The sequence below is a fragment of the Phocoena phocoena genome, chromosome 10 (genome assembly GCF_963924675.1).
Source record: "Phocoena phocoena chromosome 10, mPhoPho1.1, whole genome shotgun sequence".
NCBI lineage: Eukaryota > Metazoa > Chordata > Mammalia > Artiodactyla > Phocoenidae > Phocoena > Phocoena phocoena.
In genome coordinates this window covers 102138987-102166662 of record NC_089228.1, presented here as the reverse complement: position 1 = coordinate 102166662, position 27676 = coordinate 102138987, and the positions used below count along the sequence as shown (strand labels likewise).

At 45.9% G+C, this 27676-nt stretch overlaps 1 protein-coding gene across 1 annotated transcript in view; it reads left to right on the top strand.

Annotated features, from left to right (window-relative positions):
• The window catches only part of CDYL (chromodomain Y like), a 70284-nt gene that overhangs the window by 32030 nt on the left and 10578 nt on the right, over window positions 1–27676 (top strand). The window contains exon 2 of the mRNA XM_065885050.1: window positions 26496–26752. Coding sequence (XP_065741122.1) covers window positions 26496–26752 — 257 coding nt within the window. The remainder of the gene's footprint in view (window positions 1–26495; window positions 26753–27676) is intronic.

The following is a 27676-nucleotide window of genomic DNA, read 5'->3' as shown; positions in this document are numbered from 1 at the left end:
TATCTGCAAACGGTAAATTCTGGAGAGGGTGTGGAGAAAAGGGAACCGTCTCACACTGTTGGTGGGAATGTAAATTGATCCAGCCACTATGGAGAACAGTATGGAGGTTCCTTAAAAAACTAAAAATAGAACTACCATACGACCCAGCAATCCCACTACTGGGCCTATACCCTGAGAAAACCATAATTCAAAAAGAGTCATGTACCGCAATGTTCACTGCAGCTCTATTTACAATAGCCAGGACATGGAAGCAACCTAAGTGTCCATCGACAGATGAATGGATAAAGAAGATGTGGCACATATATACAATGGAATATGACTCAGCCATAAAAAGAAATGAAATCGAGTTATTTGTAGTGAGGTGGATGGACCTAGAGTCTGTCATACAGAGTGAAGTAAGTCAGAAAGAGAAAAACAAATACCGTATGCTTACACATATATATGGAATCTGAAAAAAAAAAAAGGTTCTGATGAACCTAAGGGCAGGACAGGAATAAAGACGCAGATGTAGAGTATGGACTTGAGGACACGGGGAGGGGGAAGGGTAAGCTGGGACGAAGTGAGAGAGTGGCATTGACATTTATACACTACCAAATGTAAAATAGATAGCTGGGGGAAACAGCTGCATAGCACAGGGAGATCAGCTCAGTGCTTTGTGACCACTTAGAGGAATGGGATAGGGAGGGTGGGAGGGAGACGCAAGAGGGAGGCGATATGGGGATATACGTATACATATAGCTGGTTCACTTTGTTATACAGCAGAAACTAACAACATTGTAAAGCAATTATACTCCAATAAGGATGTTTAAAAAGAAAATCAATTTTGGGAAAACTGCCACCTTAACAATATTAAGTCTTTCAATACACGAACATGGACTCTCTCTCCATTTATTTAGGTCTTTAATTTCTTCAATGAGGTTTTGTTATTTTCAGTGTACAAATCTTACACTTTGGCTAAATTTATTCCTACATGTTTTATTCTTTTTCATGCTATTCTAAATGTACCTTTTCTTAATTTCGTTTCAGTTTCTTGTTGCTGCTTTATAGAAATACAACTGATTTCTCTGGATTGATCTTGTATCCTGCAACCTTGCTGAGCTCATTCATTCATTCTAATGTGTTTATGTTTGTGGATTCCTTAAGGTTTTCTATAATTGCAGTTATGTCATCTGCAAATAGATAGTTTACTTCTTCCTTTCTAATGTTTTGTTTCATTTTTTCCTAATAGTCCTGGCTAGAACCTGCAATCAATGTTGAACAGAAGTGACTAGAGTGAATATCTTTGTCTTGTTCCTGATCTTAGAGGGAAATTTTTCAGTCTTTCGCTATTAAGTGTGATACTTGCTGAGGAGTTTTCATAGAAAAATCAGATAGAGGAAGTTCCCCTCTATTCCTAGGTTTTTGAGTGTTTTTATCCTGAAAGGCTGTTGGATTTTATCATATACATTTTCTGTATTTATTGAGATGATTATGTGGTTTATCCTGTATTCTTTTCATGTGGTTTATTATGTTGATTTATTTTTATATATCAGCCCAACCTTGCCTTCCTGAGAGAAATCCCACTTGGTCATGGCATATAAATCCATTGTATATATGCTGTTGGATTCATTTTGCTAACATTTTGTTAAGAATTTTGGATCTACATTCATAAGGGGTATTGGTCTGTAGTTTTCTTGGGATACCTTTATGTGGTTTTGGTATCAGGATAATAGCAGTCTCATAGAATGAGTGTGGAGGTGTTTTCTCCCTTTCTGTTGTAAGACTTTGTAAAGTATTTGTTTTTTTGTTTTTTTATAAATTTATTTATTTTATTTTTGGCTGCGTTGGGTCTTTGTTGCTGCAAGCGGGCTTTCTCTAGTTGCAGAGAGCACGCTTCTCACTGCGGTGGCTTCTCTTGTTGCAGAGCACAGGCTCAGTAGTTGTGGCTCACAGGCTCAGTAGTTGTAGTGCACAGGCTTAGTTGCTCCGCGGCATGTGAGATCTTCCCCGACCAGGGCTCAAACCCATGTCCCCTGCATTGGCAGGTGGATTCTTAACCACTGCACCACCAGGGAAGCCCTAAAGCATTAGTTTTAATTCTTTAAATGTTCGGGAGAATTCACCAGTGGAGCCCTCTGGTCCTCAACTTTTCTTTGCAGGAAGTGTTCTGATTCCTAATTTAATCTCTTATCATAAGTCTATTCGTATTTTTTATTTTGGGGGGGTTTAGTTTCATGAATTTATATCTTTCTAGGAATGTGTGCATTTCATGTAGGTTATCTAATTTGTCAGCACAGGATCCCCTTATAGTCCTTTCATTTCTGTAAGGTCATTGATGCTGTTCCCATTTTCATTCCTAATTATTTGACTGTTCTCTTTTTTCCTGGTCAGTCTGAAAGGTTGGTTGATTTTTTCAAAGAAGCAACTTTTGATTTCTTGGAGTTTTGCTATTGTTTTTCTAGTCTATACTTCATTGATTTTTTGCTCTCGTTTTTATTGTTTCCTTCTTTCTGCTTGCTTTGAGTTTAGTTTACTTTTTGATTTCCAGTTTCTTAGGGAGGATGCTTAGGCTAATAATTTGAGATCTTCTTTTTTAATGTGAGATTCCTTTTGTTACTGATTTCTAATTTCATTCCACTGTGTTCAGAGGTCACAGTGTTGTGCAGTATAGGTTGTTCTGTAGATGTCTTTTAGGTCTAGTTGGTTTGCAGTGCTGTTCAGGTCTTCCCTCGGCGCCGATCTTCTGCCTAGTCCTATCCATTCGCTCTAGCACAGCATCCACATTGGAAGTTGGATATTGAAGCCTTCAACTATTACTGTTGAATTGTCTGTTTCTCCTTTCAGTTCTATCTGATTTGCTTCATTTTAGGGCTGTCTTGTTAGGTACATGTATATTTATAATTGTTATGTCTTCCTCATGATTTAGCACTTTTACTATTATAAAATGTTCTTTTTCTCTGGTAACTTTTGTTTTAAAGTCTGTTTTGCCTCATATGGTGTAACTGTTCCAGGTCTCTTTTGATTGTGGTTTATGAACCATCTATCTTTTCTGATCTTTTACTATCACCCTGTTTGTATCTTTATATCCAGAGTGTTTCTCTTATAGACAAAATAGAGTTGAACCAGGTCTTTTTATTCCTTCTGCCCATCTCTGCCTTTTAAATGGAGTGTTTGTAATCACTGATACCTTATCCCTCCCCCACCCACCCACTCCATTACTCTGTTACTGCCTTCTGTCATTCAGGTTAAATAGGTATTCCCTAATGTTCCATTTTAATTCCTTTGTTGTTTCTTTTGATATATAATTTTAGCTCTTAGTTGTTGTCCCAGGGATTACAATTCACATTTTATCTATGAAAATGTTAAGTTCAGTATTATGTAATTTGTTCTTATGTAACTTTATTTCCTCCCCACCTCTTTGTGCAGTTATTGTCATACACAGTCATTTTGTTTTATATACCCATCAACACAGATTTATAATTATTGCACTACATAGTTATCTTTTTAAATCAGACAAAAGAATTGTGAACCAAAATTAATTTACTCTTTTTGTTTTGTTTTTTTTACAGCTTTATTGGAGTATAATTGCTTTACAATGGTGTGTTAGTTTCTGCTTTATAAGAAAGTGAATCAGTTATACATATACATATGTTCCCATACCTCTTCCCTCTTGCGTCTCCCTCCCTCCCACCCTCCCTATCCCACCCCTCCAGGCGGTCACAAAGCACCGAGCTTATCTCCCTGTGCAATGCAGCTGCTTCCCACTAGCTATCTACTTTACGTTTGGTAGTGTATATATATATCCATGCCTCTCTATCGCTTTGTCACAGCTTACCCTTTGCCCTCCCCATATCCTCAAGTCCATTCTCTAGTAGGTCTGTGTCTTTATTCCTGTCTTACCCCTAGGTTCTTCATGACTTTTTTTTTCTTAAATTCCATATATATGTGTTAGCATACGGTACTTGTCTTTCTCTTTCTGACTTACTTCACTCTGTATGACAGACTCTAGGTCTATCCATCTCATTGCAAATAGCTCAATTTCGTTTCTTTTTATGGCTGAGTAATATTCCATTGTATATATGTGCCACATCTTCTTTATACATTCATCCGATGATGGACACTTAGGTTGTTTCCATCTCCAGGCTATTGTACGTAGAGCTGCAATGAACATTTTGGTACATGACTCTTTTCGAATTATGGTTTTCTCAGGGTCTATGCCCAGTAGTGGGATTGCTGGGTCATATGGTAGTTCTATTTGTAGTTTTTTAAGGAACATCCATACTGTTCTCCATAGTGGCTGTACCAATTCACATTCCCACCAGCAGTGCAAGAGTATTCCCTTTTCTCCACACCCTCTCCAGCATTTATTGTTTCTAGATTTTTTGATGATGGCCATTCTGACTGGTGTGAGATGATATCTCATTGTACTTTTGATTTGCATTTCTCTGATGATTAATGATGAGCATTCTTTCATTTGTTTGTTGGCAGTCTGTATATCTGCTTTGGAGAAATGTCTATTTAGGTCTTCTGCCCATTTTTGGATTGGGTTGTTTGTTTTTTTCTTATTGAGCTGCATGAGCTGCTTATAAATTTTGGAGATTAATCCTTTGTCAGTTGCTTCATTTGCAAATATTTTCTCCCATTCTGAGGATTGTCTTTTGGTCCTGTTTATGCTTTCCTTTGCTGTGCAAAAGCTTTGAAGTTTCATTAGGTCCGATTTGTTTATTTTTGGTTTTATTTCCATTTCTCTAGGAGGTGGGTCAAAAAGGATCTTGCTGTGATTTATGTCATAGAGTGTTCTGCCTATGTTTTCCTCTAAGAGTTTGATACATTTAGGTCTTTAATCCATTTTGAGCTTATTTTTGTGTATGGTGTTAGGGAGTGATCTAATCTCATACTTTTACATGTACCTTCCAGTTTTCCCAGCACCACTTATTGGAGAGGCTGTCCTTTCTCCACTGTACATTCCTGCCTCCTTTATCAAAGATAAGGTGACCATATGTGCGTGGGTTTATCTCTGGGCTTTCTATCCTGTTCCATTGATGTATCTTTCTGTGTTTGTGCCAGTACCATACTGTCTTGATTACTGTAGCTTTGTAGTATAGTCTGAAGTCAGGGAGCCTGATTCGTCCAGCTCCGTTTTTCGTTCTCAAGATTGCTTTGGCTCTTCGGGGTCTTTTGTGTTTCCATACAAATTGTGAAATATTTTGTTCTACTTCTGTGAAAAATGCCAGTGGTAGTTTGATAGGGATTACATTGAATCTGTAGATTGCTTTGGGTAGTAGCGTCATTTTCACAATGTTGATTCTTCCAATCCAAGAACATGGTATATCTCTCCATCTATTTGTATCATCTTTAATTTCTTTCATCAGTGTCTTATAATTTTCTGCACAGAGTTCTTTTCTCTTCTTAGGTAGGTTTATTCCTAGATATTTTATTCGTTTTGTGGCAATGGTAAATGGGAGTGTTTTCTTGATATCACTTTCAGATATTCATCATTAGTGTATAGGAATGCCAGAGATTTCTGTGCATTAATTTTGTATCCTGCTACTTTACCACATTCATTGATTAGCTCTAGTAGTTTTCTGGTAGCATTTTTAGGATTCTCTATGTATAGTATCATGTCATCTGCAAACAGTGACAGCTTTACTTCTTTTCCAATTTGGATTCCTTTTATTTCCTTTTCTTCTCTGATTGCTGTGGCTAAAACTTCCAAAACTATGTTGAATAAGAGTGGTGAGAGTGGGCAACCTTGTCTTGTTCCTGATCTTAGTGGAAATGCTTTCAGTTTTTCACCATTGAGGACGATGTTGGCTGTGGGTTTGTTATATATGGCCCTTATTATGTTGAGGAAAGTTCCCTCTATGCCTACTTTCTGCAGGGTTTTTGTCATAAATGGGTGTTGAATTTTGTCAAAAGCTTTCTCTGCATCTATTGAAATAATCATATGGTTTTTCTCCTTCAATTTGTTAATATGGTGTATCACGTTGATTGATTTGCGTATATTGAAGAATCCTTGCATTCCTGGAATAAACCCCACTTGATCATGGTGTATGATCCTCTTAATGTGCTGTTGGATTCTGTTTGCTAGTATTTTGTTGAGGATTTTTGCATCTATGTTCATCAGTGATATTGGCCTGTAGTTTTCTTTCTTTGTGACATCCTTGTCTGGCTTTGCTGTCAGGGTGATGGTGGCCTCGTAGAATGAGTTTGGGAGTGTTCCTCCCTCTGCTATATTTTGGAAGAGTTTGAGAAGGATAGGTGTTATCTCTTCTCTAAATGTTTGATAGAATTCGCCTGTGAAGCCATATGGTCCTGGGCTTTTGTTTGTTGGAAGATTTTTAATCACAGTTTCAGTTTCAGTGCTTGTGACTGGTCTGTTCATGTTTTCTATTTCTTCCTGATTCTGTCTTGGCAGGTTGTGCATTTCTAAGAATTTATCCATTTCTTCCAGGTTGTCCATTTTATTGGCATAGAGTTGCTTGTAGTAATCTCTCATGATCTTCTGTATTTCTGCAGTGTCAGTTGTTACTTCTCCTTTTTCATTTCTGATTCTATTGATTTGAGTCTTCTCCCTTTTTTTCTTGATGAGTCTGGCTAATGGTTTATCAATTTTGTTTATCTTCTTGAAGAACCAGCTTTTAGTTTTATTGATCTTTGCTATCATTTCCTTCATTTCTTTTTCATTTGTTTCTGATCTGATTTTTATGATTTCTTTCCTTCTGCTAACTTTGGGGGTTTTTTGTTCTTCTTTCTCTAATTGCTTTAGGTGCAAGGTTAGGTTGTTTATTAGAGATGTTTCCTGTTTCTTAAGGTAGGTTTGTATTGCTATAAACTTCTCTCTTAGAACTGCTTTTGCTGCATCCCATAGGTTTTTGGGTCGTCGTGTCTCCATTGTCATTTGTTTCCAGGTATTTTTTTATTTCCTCTTTGATTTCTTCAGTGATCACTTCGTTATTAAGTAGTATATTGTTTAGCCTCCATGTGTTTGTATTTTTTACAGACCTTTTCCTGTAATTGATATCTAGTCTCATAGCATTGTGATCGGAAAAGTTACTTGATACAATTTCAATTTTCTTAAATTTACCAAGGCTTGATTTGTGACCCGAGATATGATCTATCCTGGAGAATGTTCCATGAGCACTTGAGAAAAATGTGTATTCTGTTGTTTTTGGATGGAATGTCCTATAAATATCAATTAAGTCCATCTTGTTTAATGTATCATTTAAAGCTTGTGTTCCCTTATTTATTTTCATTTTGGATGATCTGTCCATGGGTGAAAGTGGGGTGTTAAAGTCCCCTACTATGAATGTGTTACTGTCAATTTCCCCTTTTATGGCTGTTAGTATTTGCCTTATGTATTGAGGTGCTCCTATGTTGGGTGCATAAATATTTACAATTGTTATATCTTCTTCTTGGATCGATCCCTTGATCATTACGTAGTGTCCTTCTTTGTCCCTTCTAATAGTCTTTATTTTAAAGTCTATGTTGTCTGGTATGAGAATTGCTACTCCAGCTTTCTTTTGATTTTCATTTGCATGGAATATCTTTTTCCATCCCCTTACTTTCAGTCTGTATGTGTCTCTAGGTCTGAAGTGGGTCTCTTGTAGACAGTATATACATGGGTCTTGTTTTTGTATCCATTCAGCCAATCTGTATCTTTTGGTGGGAGCATTTAGTCCATTTACATTTAAGGTAATTATCAATATGTATGTTCCTATTCCCACTTTCTTAATTGTTTTGGGTTTGGTGTTGTAGGTCTTTTCCTTCTCTAGTGTTTCTTGCCTAGAGAAGTTCCTTTAGCGTTTGTTGTAAAACTGCTTTGGTGGTGCTGAACTCTCTCAGCTCTTGCTTGTCTGTAAAGGTTTTAATTACTCCATCAAATCTAAATGAGATCCTTGCTGGGTAGAGTAATCTTGGTTGCAGGTTTTTCTCCTTCATCACTTTAAATATGTCCTGCCAGTCCCTTCTGGCTTGCAGAGTTTCTGCTGAAAGATCAGCTGTTAACCTTATGGGGATTCCCTTGTGTGTTATTTGTTGTTTTTCCCTTGCTGCTTTTAATATGTTTTCTTTGTATTTAATTTTTGACAGTTTAATATGTGTCTTGGCATATTTCTCCTTGGATTTATCCTGTATGGGACTTCCTGTGCTTCCTGGACTTGATTAACTATTTCCTTTCCCACATTAGGGAAGTTTTCAACTCTAATCTCTTCAGATATTTTCTCAGTCCCTTTCTTTTTCTCTTCTTCTTCTGGGACCCCTATAATTCGAATGTTGGTGTGTTTAATGTTGTTCCAGAGGTCTCTGAGACTGTCCTCAGTTCTTTTCATTCTTTTTTCTTTATTCTGCTCTGCAGTAGTTATTTCCACTATTTTATCTTCCAGGTCACTTATCCGTTCTTCTGCCTCAGTTATTCTGCTATTGATCCCATCTAGAATATTTTTAATTTCATTTATTGTGTTGTTCATCATGGCTTGTTTCATCTTTAGTTCTTCTAGATCGTTGTTAAATGTTTCTTGCATTTTGTCTATTCTGTTTCCAAGATTTTGGATCATCTTTATTATCATTCTGAATTCTTTTTCAGGTAGACTGCCTATTTCCTCTTCATTTGTTAGGTCTGGTGGGTTTTTATCTTGCTCCTTCATCTGCTGTGTTTTTCTGTCTTCTCATTTTGCTTATCTAACTGTGTTTGGGGTTTCCTTTTTGCAGGCTGCAGGTTCGTAGTTCCCGTTGTTTTTGATGTCTGTCCCCAGTAGCAAAGGTTCGTTCAGTGGGTTGTGTAGGCTTCCTGGTGGAGGGGACTAGTGCCTGTGTTCTGATGGATGAGGCTGGATCTTGTCTTTCTGGTGGGCAGGTCCACGTCTGGTGGTGTGTTTTGGGGTGTCTGTGGACTTATTATGATTTTAGGCATCCTCTCTGCTAATGCATGGGGTTATGTTCCTGTCTTGCTAGTTTTTTGGCATAGGGTGTCCAGCACTGTAGCTTGCTGGTCGTTGAGTGAAGCCGGGTGCTGGTGTTGAGATGGAGATCTCTGGGAGATTTTCGCCGTTTGATATTATGTGGAGCTGGGAGGTCTCTTATGGACCAGTGTCCTGAAGTTGGCTCTCCCACCTCAGAGGCACAGCACTGACTCCTGGCTGTAGCACCAAGAGCCTTTCATCCACACGGCTCACAATAAAAGGGAGAAAAAGTAGAAAGAAAGATTTAGTAGGAGAAGAAAGAAAGAAAGGAAGGAGGGAGGGAGGAAGGAAGGAAGGAAGAAAGAAAGATAAAGTAAAATAAAGTAAGATAAAATGTAATAAAGTTCTTAGAATAAAAAATAATTGTTAAGAAAAAAGGACGGATAGAACCCTAGGACAAATGGTGGAAGCAAAGCTATACAATGTCTCACACAGAAGCATAGACATACGCACTCACAAAACAAGGAAAAGGGGAAAAAATCATAAATCTTGCTCAACGTCCACCTCCTCCATTTGGGATGACTCGTTGTCTATTCAGGTATTCCACAGATGCAGGTACATCACGTTGATTGTGGAGCTTTAATCCGCTGCTCCTGAGGCTGCTGGGAGAGATTTCCCTTTCTCTTCTTTGTTCTCACAGCTCCCAGGGGCTCAGCTTTGGATTTGGCCCCGCCTCTGAATGTAGGTCGCGGGAGGGCGTCTCTTCTTCGCTCAGACAGGATGGGGTTAAAGGAGCCGCTGATTCGGTGGCTCTGGCTCACTCAGGCTTGGGGGCGGGGCGCGGAGGGGTACGGAGTGCGGGTTGGACCTGCGGCGGCAGAGGCCAGCGTGACGTTGCACCAGCCTGAGGCGCGCCGTGCGTTCTCCCCGGGAAGTTGTCCCTGCATCCCGGGACCCTGGCAGTGGCGGGCTGCACAGGCTCCCCGGAAGGGGGCGTGTGGATAGTGACCTGTGCTCAAACACAGGCTTCTTGGTGGCGGCGGCAGCAGCCTTAGCGTCTCATGCCCGTCTCTGGGGTTCGCGCTTTTAGCCGCGGCTCGCGCCCGTCGTCTCTGGAGCTCCTTTAAGCGGCGCTCTTAATCCCCTCTCCTCGCGCGCCAGGGAACAAAGAGGGAAGGAAAAGTCTCTTGCCTCTTCGGCAGGTCCAGACTTTTCCCCGACTCCCTCCCGGCCAGCCGTGGCGCACTAACCCCTTCAGGCTGTGTTCACGCCGCCAACCCCAGTCCTCTCCCTGCGCTGCTCCGACCGAAGCCCGAGCCTCAGCTCGCAGCCCCGCCCGCCCCGGCGGGTGAGCAGACAAGCCTCTTGGGCTGGTGAGTGCCGGTCGGCCCTGATGCTCTGTGCGGGAATCTCTCCGCTTTGCCCTCCGCACCCCTGTGGCTGCGCTCTCCTCCGCGGCCCCGAAGCTTCCCCCTCCGCCACCCGCAGTCTCCGCCCGCGAAGGGACTCCTAGTGTGTGGAAACCTTTCCTCCTTCACGGCTCCCTCCCACTGGTGCAGGTCCCGTCCCTATCCTTTTGTCTCTGTTTATTCTTTTTTCTTTTGCTCTACCCAGGTACGTGGGGAGTTTCTTGCCTTTTGGGAGGTCTGAGGTCTTCTGCCAGCATTCAGTAGGTGTTCTGTAGGAGTTGTTCCACGTGTAGATGTATTTCTGGTGTATCTGTGGGGAGGAAGGTGATCTCCGCGTCTTACTCCTCCGCCATCTTCCTCTCTTCTCTACTCTGTTGTTTATAATTAGCTATGTACTTACCTTTACCAGTGTCTTTTTTTTTTTTTTTTTTTTTTTTTTTACAGTACGCGGGCCTCTCACTGTTGTGGCCTCTCCCATTGCGGAGCACAGGCTCTGGAAGCGCAGGCTCAGCGGCCATGGCTCACGGGCCGAGCCGCTCCGCAGCATGTGGGATCTTCCCGGACTGGGGCACGAACCCGTGTCCCCTGCATCAGCAGGCGGACTCTCAACCACTGTGCCACCGGGGAAGCCCTACCAGTGTCTTTTATTTCTTCATGTGGATTTAAGTTACTATCTAATGTGTCCTCTCATTTTAGCCTAAAGGACTCTCTTTAGTATTTATTGTAAAGTAAGTCAACTCGCCACCGATTCCCTGGTTTTTTGTTTGTTTGACTTGGGAATGTCTTAATTTCTCCTTCATTGTCAAGGGATACTTACGCTGGATTTAGAAGTTTTGGCTGTAGTCTTTCTTTTAGCACTTTAAATATTTCTTTCCGCTGCCTTCTGACCTCCACGGTTTCTGCTGAGAAATAAGCTGTTAATCTTATCAGGGGTCCTGGAACACGACGTGTTGGTTCTCCTTGCTGCTTCCAAGCTTCTCTGTGTCTTAGGCTGTCAGCATTTTGCTTATGATGTGCCTACATGAGGCTCTCTTTACATTTATTTTGTTTGGGATCCCTTGAGCTTCTTGGATATGAAGATTAATGTTGTCCATCAAATTCTGCAAGTTTTTGGTCATTATTTCTTCAAATATTCTTCTCCCTTTATCTCCTCTCCTTTTGGGACTCCCATACGGTGTGTTGGTGTTCTTAATGGTGGCCCAGAGGTCTCTGAAGTTCTGTTTTGCTTTTTTTCTTCCTTCTCTGTTCCTCAGGCTGGATAATTTCAACTGACTTATCTTCGTGGTTGGTGATCGTTTCTTTCGCCAGTCTACAGCTGCTGAACTGCTGTAGGGAATTTTTCGTTTCAGTTATTACACTTTTCAACTCAGAGACTTCTGTTTCTTTAAGTAGTCTGTTTCTACTGATAGTATTTGGGGAGGCATATTGTTCTCATACGTCTCTTTAGTTCTTTTGACATTATTTCCTTTAATTCTTGAACGTATTTGAAATAGCTGATTAAAGACCGCAGTAAAGTGCATTATTGTCTGGGCCTCCTCAGTGACAGTTTTTGTTGACTACTTTTTCCCCCATGTGTGGGTCATTCCTTCTTGTGTATTTGCGTGTCTTCTGATTTGTTATTGTTATTGAAAATAGGACTTTTTAGAAAAATGTGGCAACTCTAGAAATCAGATTCTTCCCCTCCCCAGGGTTTTTTGTTATTTCTAGCCCTAACATTTGACTTTTCATAGTTTCTGGGTCTTTGCTTAAATGCCCCATCGAGTAATGCAAGTTGTCCACCTTTTCTGTTAGTTCCTTTTACATGTGTCATAGTTATTTTGATGTCCCTATATGATAGTGTCGTTCCTGGGTCACCTCTGAGTCCCATTCCATTGATCGCCTTGTTTCTTGACAATGAGTTGTATTCTATTTTCTTGATCTTTTCTGTATTTCATAATTTTTGATTGACTGCCAGACATCTTGTATGGAACAGGAGCGTCTAAGAAAAGTAATATGTGTGCCTAGAAATGGGCGTGGTTTTTCTCAGGCAGCTGGTGTCAGAGGTTGAGTCGTGCTCGTCAGCGGTTGAGCTGGGTTTCGCCTTTCCTTTGCTGTGGTTACTGGAAGGTTCTTCTCAGTGTTTGTGCTCTGCCACCAGCTTTCAGCTGCCCCACGCCTGAGTCAGAGAGGACCTCGCTCACACACTGTTGCCCCTCCCCTAGGAGTAGACTGCTGGTGGTTTTTTAGTCAGCTCTTTTCTAGGCTGGGGTCGTGGGAAGTGGGGAAGATGCAAGGGGAGTGGGGTCAGGGTGTTCTTGTTTGCTGTGCCACCTCCGTCTTGGGCCCCATGTGCCTCAGCCCTGGGGGTGGAGCTTTCTCAGGATTCTTTCTCCTACCCAAGGGGTAAAAAGGGGTTTTCTCCCCACACTCTCCTTCCCTCAGGTCTAAGGGCCCACAGTGTTTGCTGCCCCTCTCCAGAAGCCTGAGAGGTCAGGGCAGGCAGGGCAGTCTCCGTACCTTTCCCCTGGGGGTGGCAGACCCCTTGCTCAGTGCCTGCGTTGCTGTGAGCGAGGCTGTGTCTGCCCTCCCGCTTCGCCTGGGTCTGTCTCACGAATGAGCTTCTGTGCTATCCTGCGAGCTCACGCTCAGCCGTCAGCAGTTCTTGAGAGTTTCAGCTGATGGCTTCTCACTCATTTCTAGAGGCCCTGCCTTCCCCTGCCGCAAATGGCACAGCCCGCGCACCCCATCTTTCCACTGACAGGCTTGTCTTTCCTAGAATTTCAGTGTATTTGGTTGCCAGTTACAACCTCAGATCTCTGATAAGCTCAAGGAAAGTTGCCACTGTGTAGCTTGTCCAGCTCTTTAACCAGCCTTTCAGCCGCGGACAGGTCGTTCTTCGTTCTGCGCCGTTGATCTCTTTTCCGCATTGGCTTTTGTTTATGATAGGACGCAGCGTTTGCACAGTTGGTGCTTGACGGGAGCGGGTTCTGATGTGCTTTCTTAAAGCAAGGTCCACAGAGGGCCCCGCCCGTGATGAGCCCAAGCCGGCCCGCACCACCAGCCTCGTGGTCACTGACCTTCCCGGGACGGTCAGCGCCTGCTCAGGTGTAGAAGCGTTTCACTGCAGCACTGAAGCCCGGCAGCTGAACCACTGCATCCAGAGTGGGAAGAGGGCAGATCGACCTTGTAGCTGGGAGACCAGGAAGGGGGTCAGGAGGTGAGAGGTCAAGAAGATGCTACATGGGCTCTGCGTGTGGTGTGTAAGAACACACCTCCCTGTTCCGTGTGCCAGGCCTGGTTCCTCATAGGTCGTGCGTACCTTTCCGTGTCATGGGGCATAATCACACCGTCCTTAATTACAGCAAACTCCCTGCTTCTTTTTGAAGAACTTCCATTTGGTCAAATTCTAATGGATATCTGTGATTACTTTCCTAAGATTAATTCCTAGATTTGGATTCATCAGAGGTTTTAATGTTTTTGATACAAGTTGTCAGACTGCCTTGCAGAAAGCATGTTACCGCTTTGCTCTCGAGAGGACATGCTTTGTGTGGGCCTGATGTTAGGGGTTTTGCTATTTTGGAAGTTAGTCTCATGTGTTTCTCTTAATATTAGAATGCTTAACTTGATTGCTTCAAATTTCCAATGTATGGACATTAATTTTAAATTCTGTTGAGAAAATAGAACCACAAACGTGTTTGGAGTAACTGCCTTTTTAGCACAAACTGTGTACTTTACTCTTCTCTGAGGAGGTGATTCTTCACACCGGATTTTTTGAACTTTAAAGCTATTCTATGTTCCTGTGAGTAAATTTCCTTTAAGTAGTCATGAGATAAAGAAATCTTGACCAAAAAGAACTAAACGTAATTCTTTTTTTTTTTTTTTTTGCGGTATGCGGGCCTCTCACCGCGGTGGCCTCTCCCGTTGCGGAGCACAGGCTCCAGACGCACAGGCTCAGTGGCCATGGCTCACGGGCCCAGCCGCTCCGCGGCATGTGGGATCTTCCCGGACCAGGGCATGAACCCATGTCCCCTGCATCGGCAGGCGAACTCTCAACCACTGCGCCACCAGAGAAGCCCCTAAACGTAATTCTGAGTGAGCATCACAAATACTTAGTTCCTGGAAGTTCACTCTGGGTTAAATTTTGACCTTGTTCTCATGGTCTGAAAACTAACTGAAAGTCCAATTAAAGCGTGTCTGGAAGGGCGGATGACGAGCTCTAGGTGGCCGTCTCTTTTCCCCAGGCCAGCCTCTGCTCCTGCCGCCAGTCTGACCTCACCTTCCTCTGGGTGCTTCATTCTAGGCCAGCGGCTGAGCTCTGAGGACAGAGGCGCCTCTCAAGTCCTCACAGCCTCTTTCCTTTTAAAATAAAATCATTTATTCTCATTTTCTTATGGCGCTTCCTAAATGCAAGGAAGCTTGGTGTTTCTCCGTCTGCTGGGTGAGCTGTCTGGATGGACGTCCAGCCCCACATCTGCACCAGGCTGGTCTGGGGGCTAAGGGGCCAGTGAGTGCCCCCCACCCCTCCCCACTGAGCACCTCTGCTTCGATCAGCTTTGCGTTATAGGCTCCATGTTAGATTTTGTTTAGGTGGGGAAATGTTAGGAAAGCCGGGGACCCCGCTGAGTTTGCAGTCTGTTCTGTGTGCGTTGTCCTTTGCCTTTATTGCTTTTTGTCGCTTCTGGTTTGGGGAGGCTGAGTGTCTGTGTGTGGGGGTCTCTTGATCTTTCAAAGACCCTCAGGGAGTAACTTCTCTTGCGTCTTAGAAGTAGCAGGTTGTCGTCTTAAGCGGTAAGTTTGTTTTTTTTATTTAGAATCTTCTTTTACTGGGGTTTCCAGCCTTGCTCTGGCCTCCAGAAAGCCAGAACTAAGTCTGTGTTCCGCTTTTAGTGACCGGCCACAGGACCTCCTTATTCCTGCGGTGCTGTCACCTCGGCTTCATCTTGTTGAGGGCGAACGGTGTGCTTCCAGCAGACCTGGCCTTCGTGGCTCTAGTGGTGTCTCCTGCCAGTCAGGATCTAGAACATACACTGGTATGGAACTACGAACCTAGAGAGTCATGACAGCATTTGAGAACGCAGTTAGAATGAACACAGGTGCTCTTCTGGTTTAAGCTATTGCTTATTTAGAGATGGGGTGAGGCGTGGAAAGGAGGGCTGCTTTACGGTGACGGTTCACAAGAAGAGGTTAAGAGGACTCCTCTGCGGTACTCTGACGTTTGAATACGTAAGACACTGACTATGCTGGGAGCACGTGGAAAAGATTAAAAGTATAGACGACAGGTTTTCATCCCTGGCCTGTTGCTGTTGACATTGCAGATGGAAGACCGAAGAAGACCTCACTGTGAATATCAGCAAACACCCTGAACTTATCCCTACTCTGGGTGATAATGTGCGTCCCAAGAAGGGGTTTGAAGTCTTGCGCTCTGTGAGGCGCCCCTGCACCAGCGCTAGGAAATTAGCACTTGACTATGCTAAACACAATAAATATGGACTGTGAATTAATTGTATTTGGAGTAGAAGTTTGGTTGTACTCTACATGTATCTAACCACGAGCGTGTCTTCCTGTAATATGTAGGACTTGAAATTAATGGGCATGCACTGTTAAAATGAAATGGGGAAATCAGCTTGTAATTGATTAGTTCTCTTACTAAAGCAATAGTTGCAAAAACTGGTTGGTTCTAAAAGTCAAAATAAGCATTATAAAGAAAAGTGTTGAGGGACTTCCCTGGTGGTGCAGTGGTTAAGAATCTGTCTGCCAATGCAGGGGATTGGGTTTGTTCCCCGGTCCGGGAAGATCCCACATGACGCGGAGCAACTAACCCCATGCACCACAACTACTGAGCCTGCGCACCACAACTGCTGAAGCCCATGCACCTTAGAGCCCACAAGCCACAGCTACTGAGCCCATGTGCTACAACTACTGAAGCCTGCGCGCCTAGAGCCTGTGCTCTGCAACAAGAGAAGCCACCACAATGAGAAGCCCGCATGCTGCAACGAAGAGTAGCCCCCGCTTGCCGCAACTAGAGAAAGCCTGTGCGTAGCAACGGAGACTCAACACAGCCCAAAAATAACCAAACAACTTAATTAATTGAATAAAATTACTTTTAAAAAGAAAAATGTTGAGAGAATTCAGTCCTGTGTCAAATAAGGTAGAATCGTTTTTGCGGGAAATAAAATTTTTGTAGATATGATGAATAAGATTTCACTGCTGAGGAATCATACCATGTAGGTAGTTATTGTTATCCTTCTTATATATATATTTTTTTGTTAATCCTTCTTCTCAGCACTAAAGAGGAATGTGGGTCTGATCGTTTTCTGTTCCTTTTTTTTGTACTTAAAGTGACATAGTATAAAGGTTTTTGCTAGGTTTTTTCTCTCCAATATTTGACTTAGTTTCAAGGCTGTTAGTGAGGAAATAAAATGCACTACATTTAAAGCATCACCTGTCTTGTTAGATTTACTTTGGGAACTTATCCTGATATGCTTATTTAGAATGATAGGATTTATATTGCTAGTAATTTTTCATTTTTTATTTTAGTTTGTCATAAGTAAAACTAAACTTAATAGCTTGAACTTGCATCTATAACTAAAGCTTGAATCACGCTTGAAAGTTTTCCATTAACCTCTTCAAAGAATGCACTTCACTTGTAAGGGTTTCCGTTTCCTCCGTGTTCCTAACTTTGATTCTGAATTGTTGGTGCCAGTAGCTTTGCAACTGCTTTACTGCCATTTCTGTTGAACTCAGTAAAGATGACGCTTAAATTTCCTTTAGTCTACTGAGGACTCCTGTGCTTTTCTGGATCTAGGAATCCAAATCCCCTTAGGGATTAGTGCTTCCTGAGGAGCCCAGCTCAACTCGCAGTGAAGATTGGAGCTGACAGAGGGAGGGCTCTTCTATACATGACGGGGCTGTGGAGGAATGACCTTTGTACCAGGAAACTTCAAAACACAGGCAGGGACTCTCAGTGGTTTCTGGTTGTGCCTTGAACTGACTGTAGACGTTTGCATAGTTTATGGTGACATTGCTAATTGGAGTGTTTTTATTCCAAAGAACAAAAATCTTCAAGCTCCTTGTACTCTCCTCCTGTCAAAATGTCATCAGGAAACTCTCTGAGTAAAAGCAAGGCTAGGGAATTCCCTGGCGGTCCAGTGGTTGGGACTCTGCGCTGCTTCCACTGCAGGGGGCACGAGTTCCATCCCGGGTCAGGGAAATAGGATCCCGCATGCCGTGAGACACAGCCCCCCCACCCAAAAAAAAAAAAAAGGCTAGTTCTCAGGACGGAAGGCACAGGCGTGGGGAGGCCTGGCTCCTGCTGTTGGGGAAGCGTGTGGCCTCACGTGTATCTTCAAGCTGCAAGACTGGCCAGGAGAAAGTGATTCCCAGCAAGAAAAAGAGAAACAAATAATGTGTTTGATGAAGATTTTATCTCTAGACTAAGAGCCTCGGAATCAGCTACAAATCCTTGTGCGATTCGTCTTGATTGTATTAACTCATCCAACATTTGTCTCCTCTGCTTCCGTATCCCAGGAAAACCAAAGAAATTTAGCAAGAAAATGGAAGTAATCACAGTCCAGGCCATGATTCAGATCTTCTCCAAGAGTTTGATTATAATTTCTAACTAAACACATTCTAGCTAATTTGGGAAAATACTAAATATAACTTCAAAAAATTAAACATAGAATTACCATATGATCCCTTTCTATATCAACAGATACAGACTTGTATATGTACAGATTTGTATAGAATCCATAGAATTACCAATTCCACTTCTAGGTATATATCCAAAGAATTGAAAGTAGGGACTCAGGTATTTGTACGCTCGTATGAATACGAATGTCCATACAGCATTATTCACAACACCCAAAAGGCGGAAACAACCCAAATGTCCATTGGGGAATGAATGGATAAACAAAAGTGGTGTTTTTAAAAAAAAATACTGGAATGGAATATTATTCACCTTTAGAAAAGAATGACGTTCTTACAGAGGCTACATACAACATGGATGAACCTCAGCGGCATCGCGCTCAATGAACTAAACCAGACACAGAAGGACAGATGTCATATGATTCTACTTATATGAGGTCGCTAGAGCCATCAAACTCACGGACACAGAAAGTAGAAGGGTGGTTGCCAGGCGAGTGAGGAGTTAGCGTTTCACGGGGTCGGCCTTGCAGGTCGGAAGGTGGAAGCTCTGTGGATGGATGTGGCGATGTTTGCACAGCAGTGTGGGTGTGCTTAATGCCACTGAACTGGACACTTAGAAGCGGTTAAAATGGCAGGTTTTATGTGCTTTTACCATAATAAAAATTATGTTCCCAGTTCTGTTTGCTAATATTTTATTTAGGACTTTTTGTTCCCCCCGCAAAATACGTGCGTGTGTGTGTGTGAAGCTAAGCTGAAGCTGTTTCGGGGGTACTAGACTGCCCCTTCCCCATGCCTGGCCTGGTGGCAGGAGTTACCAGGTGACAGCTCTGTGGTTTGTTTTCATAGGACAGGCAGGTGGGGGAGGGGAGTTGCAAGCGGCCCCCTGGCCTGCTCGTTGGGGGCTCCATGACCCCAGGAGGGCAGCTGAGCTCTGGACCTCGGCTTTCATCTTGTGGAACAGATTCAGTGAGATGCCAGGACCCCGAGTGCCGATGCGCCTGTGGTGTCCATTGTCCTGCCTCGGCCTCCGCATCCCAACCTCTGATCGCCTCCTCAGAAACTGGTATGATGGCTCGCTGGCACCTACCCCCTTGCTTTTGGGGAAGAATAAGGGAAAAAGTGAGGAAGGGTTGTCATTGAATGGGAAGCCCTTCTGAGGGGAGGTGTGGAAACCTTCAGGATGTGCAAGTATTTACTCGCCTTAATGATATTAACTGCAAACAGTTACAAAATTATAAACACAACCATTGGGCTACTTAGCTGTGAACGTGTGGGCCTGTCTCCGCTAATGTAATGCAGCTCTTAACAAGGTCAGCGGTGTGATCTCATCCGTCTCAACTTCCAGACTCCCTGCAGGTTCCCAGACCTTGAGCCTTTGCTGTCTCCTTTTTTTTCCCGCCCCCCCCCCCCAAATATTTATTTATTTGGCCGCGCCGGGTCTCAGTTGTGGCATGCGGGCTCCTTAGTTGTGGCATGCATGTGGGATCTAGTTCCCCGACCAGGGATCGAACCCCAGTCCCCTGCATTGGGAGCACGGAGTCTTAACCACTGCGCCACCAGGGAAGTCCCTGCTGTCTCCTTTGATTCAGTCGCTAAATTTGTTAATGGAGAAAAGCAGTCGTGTTGACTGTCTTTGAATATTTCGAGTTTCTCTGCATTTCTGATACCCTAATTGACTGTTCCAGCATCTCCCTGTCATCTCTCTGGTGTTCGTCACTTCTTGTATCACGTATTCTTTCTCTTCTTTTCATTTCCTTGTTTGTCTGTTTCAGTCATTTGGACTTTAAGGACCCTCTTCTGCTTGGGAGGAACTGCTCCTGCTGACCGGGTCTTGGTCCTCTGACCTAAGCTTTTCCCTCTGGGAATCTGAGCATCCTGTTCAGACAGCAGTTGTGCCGCATCTGTCAGCGCGCAACAGGGTCACGTGGGCGGGGCCCCGCTCCCCTCCCAGAAACCCCAGGTGGCTGGGAATGTGGCCCCAGGAGCATTTGTTCTTAAGCTGCTCAGTGATGCTGTTGTGAGTCGGGTTGAGAATCTGTGGACGGCAGAACATTGCCCTTCTCGTGTCAGATATTACACTACTGTATACCTCTTGGTTCATAATCTTTGGTTTAATTGGGGGGCTGATCTTATATAGGTTTTAGGAAATTATAATTAATTAGCTAAACTTTATTTAAAATTGCATAATCTCATTAATTGCCACTTTTATCTCAAAATGTTATTTTTCTTTTTAAGTCTCCTCATTGCTTTTTCATACTTAATATTCCTAGATTGGTTCCCTCTGGAAACTTAGTTATATAACAGAATAATTTCAAATGAAGAAATCATAGCTTGTGTCCTTTTTTCGGTCAGTTTTCAGAATGCTTCCTAATTCTAGGTACTCTTAGATTTGTTAACTATTTTCCATTCCTCTGCCTTCAATATATTTCTAGCATTCATGAGCTGTTTCGTGGTGTCAAGGAATTCTGTGTGTGCTTCATGCACTAAAATGGCTTTTATACACCCTCCATCCTTAGGCATTCTTTTGCTCTTTAAAGAATGAGTTGTTCGCAGTATGTTTTCCCCAGTGCAGATTCTGTGCCAGTGGCTACTCGGTACAAAGTTGTGGAGCGCCCTGGCCCTGGCTCAGTGAGGCTCCAGCTTATCTTAGGAAGCTGGGATGCAGGTGGTCCTGCCTGGATCCTGGAGCAGATGGTGGTACCTGATTGATTCCCAAGAGGGGATGTCAGAGACATGAAAGAGACCCAACTATGGAAAATCTTGGTTATTCACCTGATGCATTTTTATTTAAGTTGGGGGGTTGTTGTTGTTTTTGGTTCTTGTTTTGTAGGGAAAATACTTTAATGAAAGGTTTGAGGAGAGCTCTTGTGGTTGTGGCCTTGGTCACAGCCAGTGTGTTGTCAAAACTAGAAGGCAGAGAAGCAGTGAGGCTGATGGAGGTCAAGCTAGAGGTGAAAGACTGGAAAGCAGGCGGATGGAGAAAGCAGGGCAGGGGGAGGGGCCAGGGACCGGACGTGACGTGAGCGTGCAGGGCAGTGATCACGGGTCTGTCCCTTCCCGCTCCCACTCCACAGGTCTCCAGCCAAGAGTCAGGACAGTGACCCGGCAGCCTGCTCTCCCCTCCAGCCACCCACCTCCCAGGGTGGCACCAGCCAGCGAGGGACACCCTGCTGATGCTGCTGAGAAAGCAGGAGGCATGCTGACCGGGTGGCGAGGACTCGAATCTCAGGCTTATTTATTGGGTCAGGTGTATCCCAAGTGTCAGAGGCAGTGCTGGGCGCCCTCCTGCTCTGGGGAGTCACCTCTTACAGCCCAAGGTGGCGGGCGTCCAGAGGGCTCAGCGGGGGTGAAGGGGGGGACCAAGTCCGGGTTGGGGCCCAGAGGCACAGCCCACGCTTTCTCACAGTGGGTGCTGCGTGCACAGGTGCTCAGATCGTTCCTGATGTATCAGTCGTGTTGGAGCAAAGCATTATAGGAGCACCGATGATATGTTAATGTCTCTTATGGAGACAGCCAAGAGTGAGCCTATAAACTTTAAATCCAGAGATCCCCGTGGACAGGGAAGTGTAATTGAAGGAGTTGCAGCAGGGACTTTTATAATGATTTACAGAGGAGTCATTGAATGTGTTATGGAAACAAGGGATGCTAATGTTTAAAGCCTACCTTTAGTTCCACGTTCATTTGAAGAATTTTCTGTTAATGAATTCAGTTTGCAGGTTATATAATCTGAATAAAATGGTAGGCTTTTATATCATTAAATAGGATTAGGTTCCGTGAGTGTGGATGACAACATTTTGAAATGTTAGACTCCATAAAGGAGGGCGGATAATTCTGTAGACACTGTAGTGCTTGCTCTCTAACTTCAGACTAAAGAAGGTAATGGCCATGAACATCCAAGAGGCACAGGTCCTTTTCTTCTTCCAGCCTCCTGGGCCTCGTCACCTTCAGTCTGCGTTCCCAGGTCAGCATTTCCCCGCAGCGTGGAAGTCACCTCCAGGCAGGAGGCCCAGTGGGTCATTGGGCTCACCTGCACCCTTCATGCTGGCAACACGGTCGTGCCCTGCCTGTTGTCTGGTGTCTGAAATGGTCATGTGGTGGTTTGTTCTGTTTTCTGGGTCTCACTGGCCAATGAGGAAATCCAGACACCGTTTCTCTATCATGGTTGGAAGCACATTTCACGTTAGAGACATGCTTTTTGAAGCAGTGAATTTTTAAATTTTGTTTATTTGGTTGCACCAGGTCTTAGTTGCGGCTCGCAGGCTCCTTAGTTGCAGCATGCAAACTCTTAGTGGCGGCATGCATGTGGGATCTAGTTCCCTGACCGGGGATCGAACCCAGTCCCCCTGCATTGGGAGCACACAGTCTTAACCACTGCGCCACCAGGGAAGTCCCCTGAAGCCGTGAATTTTAACAGGTCAGCAGTACATGTTTGAGGGTATCTTTTTTTTTTTTTTTTTGGCTGCGTTGGGTCTTCGTTGCTGCGCACGGGCTTTCTCTAGTTGTGGCGAGTGGGGGCTACTCTTCCTTGCGGTGCGCGGGCTTCTCATTGTGGTGGCTTCCCTTGTTGCGGAGCACGGGCTCTAGGCACGCAGGCTTCAGTAGTTGTGGCATGTGGGCTCAGTAGTTGTGGCTTGCGGGCTCTAGAGCACAGGCTCAGTAGTTGTGGCGCACGGGCTTAGTTGCTCCACAGAATGTGGGACCTTCCCGGACCAGGGCTTGAACCCGTGTCCGCCTGCATTGGCAGGCGATTCTTAACTGCTGCACCACCAGGGAGGCCCCTGAGAGTATCTTTTTTGCTCTTAGAATGTTTTAAAAGAAAACCGTTTTTCGGAGAGACGCTGAGTGAGTTTTTCCTAGCTGGATTTCATGCCGGTTCCTTGGAACTTTTGCCTCCTGTGTTTCCCTCAGAGCCTGGGTCACACTGCGTGTCGCACGATGGTTTCCATCGTGGAGGACGTCTTTTCCTGAATCTCAGTGTTTGCCTTTTAGTTGAGTCCTTAGCAGTGGCTTCTGCTCTGAAGTGTGGCACTGCTGCCCCCGATTGTCACGAGGCTGGGTGGGCTGTAGGCCTCCTCCTCTGGGTGCAGGGGGCTGGGCTGAAGGGGCGTTGGGGTCCCCTCCCCTCATCTGCTTGGTCAGTGGCGACCGCGAGTTCCAAGCACCGGGGGTGCGGCAGTGAATGAGACAGACGGGGAGCTTGGTGACGTCCAGCCACAGAGCATAAGTAAAAGTCGGGTGAGACAGGATGAGCTGGGTGAGGAACGCTGCGAGGGAGACAGACTGGGCCGCGTGGGTGCTGCCGGGAGGGCCGCACGCGTGGGGACCGAGGCTTCCTGAGGAGCTGCCGCTCAGATGAGCAGAAACAAGCAGCCGTCTGGAGCTCTAGGGCCAGAACGTTCTGGGCAGAGGGAACGGCGAGTCCAGAGGCCCTGGGGGAGCACAGACCTGAACGGGGTGGGGGGGGGGACGCACGTCACGAGGGGCGTGGCCCAGCGCTGGCGCCTGCGAGTCTGAGGGCAGTCCTGCCGTGAGCACTTCTCCACCTGAACAGGGTCCTGCAGGTGGGTAACAGAGGGTCCCGGGGCTCATACTGGGGTTGGGGGTTGAGCCACTGGCAAGATCAGAGCCCGCGAGGGCACGGAGAGCCAGCAGAGCTCTAACAGGGACATGAAGGCCCCCAGTGCTGGTCGGCATGAGGCAACAGAAATCCACGGCTACGTTTGCAGAACCACGGAGAGCTCCGGGGCATGCGCTGCCTCCAGTACGCGGAGGCGCTTCCAGAGCTCACGTATCGAGGCTACATGGACCCATAGCCTAGAGACCCTCTGCCTTTGTGGAAGGGAGCCACCGGGGAAACTCCTGGAGCGCTGACGAATGTGTGGCTTTGGAGCAGGTCGGGGTGGAAGGGCTGATCCGAAGCCAGCGGCTTCGCCCTGGTGGGCGGCGGGCACCCAGCACGCAGAGGGCTTCCCCGTATCACCGGGGTCATTCCTGCTGCTTTGACACAGCACCTATCAACTCACTCAGGGTTGGTAACACCAAGATCCAGACACACCAGCAAGTGCCTCCCCGAGAACCTGCTCCTCCGGGCCGTGCCGGAGCCCCAGCCAGGCCGCCCGTGACCCTGCATCGCCCTCCCCCTTCACCCGGGGCGGGTGGCCTCCCTGCCTGCCTCTGCGTGGGCTTATTTCTGATGGGACCTCTTTTTAGGCAGGGGAATCATTGTCAGTCCCGTGAATACCGGTCCCGCTCAGCTGCAGTTGTTCTTCTGGGGTCCTTACCACCGCATTTTAACAGATTCTTGGTTTGAACATGTATGTTTTTTGCATGTGACAGTTTTTGTCTGTTGTACATTGAATTCTCCGTTCTGGCTTCTGCCCTCCAGTGAGACAACTTCCTGGGTTTAAGAGGGGCCCCTCGTGCCCCACCCCCCTGCCCCACGACCTCTCCATTCCCCTCCTTCTCTCTGTGGCACACGCCACTGTTGACACAGCCTCGTCGCGTGGCACCGCTCCCTACCCTTGGGCAGCCCCCTAGCCCTGCTCGTGACCCCCCCCCCCCCCGCACCCAGGCAGGCTCGCGGCTCCTCCTCTCCTTCACTGCTTCTACTTCTCAGCTCAGCTGTCGTTTCTGGACACCCACTCCGCTTACCACAGGCCCCGCTTCGGGGCTCTGGAGCCTCTTCACTCTTCACTTCAGCAGTGACTGGAGAAAACCACATTTCCCTGTGGCACTCCCCTGCAGATGCCCCGTCTCCTGGGCACCAGGCTCAGTGGCTTAGCTTCATCCATGGCCCGTTCCTCCCTGCACCCGAGAAGTAAGTTCGCGTAGACTCCAGCGCAGGGCAGATGGGTGGAGGAACGATGGGCAGAGGGAGAAGTGGGGGCAGCAGGGACAGCCCAGGCGGGGCTGTGACGGGCCTGAGAAGAGAGGGCAGTGCTGGGAAGAGCAGCTCAGAGCGCAGAGTGGGGAAGAGGTTGGAGAACGTCTGTAAACACAGACGGGAGGGTGGGGGGACCTGGTAGAGGAGAGGCTGGAGGTTAAAAGAAACAGAAAGGATCCTTGCTGGCTTCCTCAGAAAGATTCAGCAGTGCCCTGTCTCACTGGTAACAGCTTATCAAATGCTCTTTCCGTTACAGATCCTTTAGAAACTTATCCTACAGGTTGGCCAGCACATTGGAAGGGACAACACAAGCCAAGGTTACGCGTTGCAGCATCATTTGTAGTATCAAAAATTGCTGGTAAAATGCATTACAGAAATCCACAGCGCTGTGTCTAATGTGCCGCCATCTGTGTTTGTTAAAGGCGGGTGAGAGAGAAGCATTTAAATTCATATTTGCTGATATACACATAGGGCACTCTGTAAGACACCTGGAAACCAGACACAGTGGCTATGGAGGGCAGGGGGTCGTGGGCTGATGGGGGAGGCCTTGTACCATTGTACCTTTCTATAGTCTCAGAGTCTTGTACCATTTATGTATTAGAACCTCTCCCAGATTTTCCCAAAAATGAGTTTATTTTCAGTTCTAAAAACCTCCAAAGTAGTTCTACTAACTGAATGAAAGTCAACCTGTTTAACCAGGGAGATGATCTGACTTCTCGAAACATCCATTCACAAGTCTTCTCCAGCGGCTCCAGCTTATCTTCTTTCACTTTGCAGGAAGGATTTCTGACTCGTAATTCATCCAGCTCTTCTCCTCAGAGAACTTCTCTCCTTGCTCATTTTATTAGTAAAGCCTGATCCAGTTCCTTGCATTTCTTTCCCTTTCTTCCTCCACCCAAAGGCTCTATACGTTCATTACCAGGTTAGATAATATTTAGACAGTTCACACCAATAGCATAATTATTTGCCTTACCACTTGAACCCTTAGCCTGACATTTCCTGGTAACTCTAAGAAAGTATCAAACCCTTGACTTTATCGTAGTAAGAAACACCAAGTTCGGAAGGCTGTGTCTTTAAGGCTGAGTGAAGCACAGCCAGGCTGACACAGAACAGCCGACAGAGGAAGGAGAATCAGCGGGACTAACTTTTGGTGGCAGGAGAGAGCGCCGTCTCCAGCCATTGAAAAGGCTGTTTGAAAATGTAGTAGAACTGGGACCAGGGGACAGAGTGGCCCGAGGGTGTGGCGGACCCGCAGAAACGGGGCGGGGCTGCTTCGCGAGCCTGTATGAGTGGCTCTTCATCCAGAAGAAATTTCGGCTAGAATGGCAGATAGCTCGGCTCTAATAATAAGATATTTCTTTGAATCAGTTTCCATTTTTCTTTCAACTTCTCAAGCCCGGAATATGTCCTCTTCATGAGACCCATTCTAGTTCAGTTCCGTTCCTCAAAAGTCTCAAATTTTGCAGTTTCTTTTCAGCACGTTCCTTCCCATCTCGTTTTATTAGGCAGGATCAGCGCGTGGGCGATTTCCTCGTCAGACTTGGGAGGCAAACAAACGCCTATCCTCTCCAAAGGTTCTACTTTTTAAGCTTCTTAAATTAACACAGTCGATCCTGGGTCTGTCGCAAGCATTTTTCCCTAATTCAAAGGCGAGTTGATGGCAAGACCTCACCGACGGCTGTGCTTTCGGACCCCTGGCAGGTTCCTCTCCATTCATGGACGCGCTGACGGCCAACGGGACGACCAACCTGCAGACGTCAGTCACGGGCGTGACGGCCGGGAAGAGGAAATTCATCGATGACAGACGAGACCAGCCCTTCGACAAGCGGCTGCGTTTCAGCGTGAGGCAGACGGAAAGCGCCTACAGGTACAGGGATATCGTCGTCCGGAAGCAGGACGGCTTCACCCACATCCTGCTGTCCACGAAGTCGTCCGAGAACAACTCTCTCAACCCAGAGGTGAGCACCGTCCCTGGGGCTGCTCGGGGCCTCCTGTCTCTCTGGGCCTGCGGGGCCCGGTCCCTGCTCTCCTGCGCCCTTTCTCATCCCCCATCCCCACCCCGGGCTGTTTCACCCGACGGTGGAAGCCAGCGCAGCACGGCAGGCCTGCTCCCCGTTACATGTGGGAACAGTGTGGTCCGGCGAGGACCCGGCTTCCCGTTCGGGGCTCTGGCTGTGAACAGGGAGGTGGCGGTGGTGCCCCTGTGCTTCCACCTCCCGGCCAGGAGCTCTTCCTCCGTCGCGGGGGACGGAGGGCCCCCCTGAAGTCACATGTAAAGCGTGTACACACGCCATCCTGTAGCTTTCGTCAGGTCCCAGAGCACTCTGTTCAGACAAGATTAAAGAGCCCCAGGTCCAGCCTTCTGAATATCTCACCATCCTTCCCAGTCGGTCCCAGCACTCCACGTAGTGGAACTTACAGCTGCAGTGATGCCAATGCATTTGTTACTGATCGTACCCGGTAAAGGTAGCTTCCCAGGATCAAGGGAGACTGGTGCTCGCAAAGGCTCGAAAACTTAGTTCTGTGAAGTATCTAAAATCGGAAGTGTTTGAACCTGCACTCCATCATGCCTAAAATTGTAAATTCTGGTAGTTGTTTGTTTCCTGCTCGTGAACGGCTAGGTCACGCCTTTTCTGGACGAGAAAACCAAACCACAGAAAGCTAGTGTGTCTGGCCAGGATCACGGGACAGACCAGCTCGGGGCGGCTGGTCCCCGGTACACCGTTAGACCGTTGGTTATTTGTAAGTCCTTCAGAGAGACCATTTTAAGTGGTTTGTGCCCTTCTAAAATGCCTCCATGCTGATGTGCTTGTATTCGTTACCCGTACGCACTAAACTTGGTGTTTCTGTCCCAGGTACGGAGGCTGGTGTCAAATGAAACC